Here is a 2,304-nt window from a genome sequence, read left to right as displayed (position 1 = left end):
CTGTGGGCCTCTTCATGAGTGCTGTGGCACTCTTCAGGAGTGCTGTGGCACTGTTCAGGAAGGCTATGGCACTCTTCAGGAGTGCTATGGCACTCTTCAGGAGTGTATATGGCACTCTTCAGTAGTGCTATGGCACTCTTCAGGAGTGCTATGGCACTCTTCAGGAGTGCTATGGCACTCTTCAGGAGTGCTATGGCACTCTTCAGGAGTGCTATGGCACTCTTCAGGAGTGCTATGGCACTCTTCAGGAGTGCTATGGCACTCTTCAGGAGTGCTATGGCACTCTTCAGGAGTGCTATGGCACTCTTCAGGAGTGCTATGGTAGTCTTCATGAGCTCTGTGGCACTCTTCAGGAGTGCTATGGCACTCTTCAGTGTGGCACTCTTCAGGAGTGCTATGGCACTCTTCAGTGTGGCACTCTTCAGGAGTGCTATGGCACTCTTCAGGATTGCTATGGCACTCTTTGGTAGTGCTATGGCACTCTTCAGGAGTGCTATGGCACTCTTTGGTAGTGCTATGGCACTCTTCAGGAGTGCTATGGCACTCTTCAGGAGTGCTATGGCACTCTTCAGGAGTGCTATGGCACTCTTCAGGAGTGCTATGGCACTCTTCAGGAGTGCTATGGCACTCTTCAGGAGTGCTATGGCACTCTTCAGGAGTGCTATGGCACTCTTCAGGAGTGCTATGGCACTCTTCAGGAGTGCTATGGCACTCTTCAGGAGTGCTATGGCACTCTTCAGGAGTGCTATGGCACTCTTCAGGAGTGCTATGGCACTCTTCAGGAGTGCTATGGCACTCTTCAGGAGTGCTATGGCACTCTTCAGGAGTGCTATGGCACTCTTCAGGAGTGCTATGGCACTCTTCAGGAGTGCTATGGCACTCTTCAGGAGTGCTATGGCACTCTTCAGGAGTGCTATGGCACTCTTCAGGAGTGCTGTGGCACTCTTCAGGAGTGCTATGGCGCTTCTCCGGAGTGCTGCGGCACCCTCTCGGAGTGCTGCGACACCCGGCCCCCGGGCCCAAGAATTCAACACCAATTCATCCCAGAGTAATGCAGTGTGTTTGCCTAGTAGTGAGGGGCGGGCAGACATGAAATTATAAGGATTATTAATAATTATACTAAGAAAAACATCATTTCTCATTTAATTCCACTTGAAGTGTATTTATCTTTCAGATACCATCAAGCATTCACTTTTGACTCCTCTCCCATATTCCTCCACTGTTTCAGAAAATAGAAAGCAAAAATAACAACAATTCCTGAAATAAACAGGTTGAATAATCGGTAAACACGCAATTGGTAACCTATTCTATGAAGCAAGCCATTCCCAGTTATCATCTTGCACAAATTGAAGATATGGTGGGTAAGGTTACTGATATCTTCAATGCCTTTGCAAGTGTGCGTTAAAACCGTCTTGGTTTCTTGAGGCTTGGTCAAGAGATTTTCCTCGTTAGCAAGCAATTCACTTCCAATTGAATTTTTGACATTCAGAGGAGGTGGCTTTGCGCAGGCTAATTCGCCAAGTGTTTCATTTAATCCCAGGATCGTGGTTTCTTGCACTTCAACAAGTCGTTTGCAGTCCTTGGTTTTCAAGCCGGATGTCCTGTAACTCGCTTGACATATCACCAACGTAACAAGCGCTTGAAGTTCCTGGTTTTTGAAACAAAGGTCTTGCAATTTGCTTGAAATCTCTGCAACATGTTTATCGTGATCCCTCGCCTAGCAAGCCGTCAATACCATAAGCGCAGTGCTCCTTGAATGATGATGAATGGAATGCATACCTTGTTTATGTTAATCTGATTCTCAGCAGAATTTATTTGTGCCTCCTGCCGGGAGTGATTCAACTCCAGGGTCATAGATTCTAATTCTTCCTTCGCTAAACACAGTTTTTCTGCAAAGAATGAGGAAGATGAGTAGAATTAATGAAAACCCTGTGTGATCATCCTCCTCATCTCTCCAAGACTCACCTAAAGTTCCACGCAACTGCTTTGTTTTCATTTGACATTCATCACCAGTTTCCTGTAGTTGACCCTCCAACTTGTACCTTTCTTCTTTGCTGTATGTTAATTGATTTTGGACAACTTTCTCTTTGTGCAACATTTTTTGATGTTTTAGCTTCAGATTCTTCAAATCCTTCTTGAGCCTTTTGTTTTCTAACCAAAGATCGCTCTCATCCCAATCACCTCTATGAGTTCCTTCTTGCATTTGTATGAGCACCAGAAGCTCACACATTGGCTTGTCATTATCAATTGATTCAGAGTACGAGTTTGTTGGAGACACTTTCAGCTATTCAAAAGACAGCAATC

At 45.6% G+C, this 2,304-nt stretch overlaps 1 protein-coding gene across 1 annotated transcript; it reads left to right on the top strand.

Annotated features, from left to right (window-relative positions):
* Positions 1-234: 234 nt before the first annotated feature.
* Positions 235-1,684, top strand: PtA15_10A264 (uncharacterized protein; the record flags this gene model as incomplete). The annotated part of the gene is made up of 2 exons (XM_053160423.1): positions 235-855; positions 1,541-1,684. 2 exons carry the CDS (start codon positions 235-237, stop codon positions 1,682-1,684), a joined length of 765 nt encoding a protein of 254 aa, XP_053024399.1.
* Positions 1,685-2,304: the final 620 nt, after the last annotated feature.

Source organism: Puccinia triticina, chromosome 10A (genome assembly GCF_026914185.1).
Source record: "Puccinia triticina chromosome 10A, complete sequence".
Taxonomy (NCBI): domain Eukaryota; kingdom Fungi; phylum Basidiomycota; class Pucciniomycetes; order Pucciniales; family Pucciniaceae; genus Puccinia; species Puccinia triticina.
Note: the sequence above shows the minus strand (reverse complement) of the source record. Positions and strands in the feature narration are given on the sequence as shown.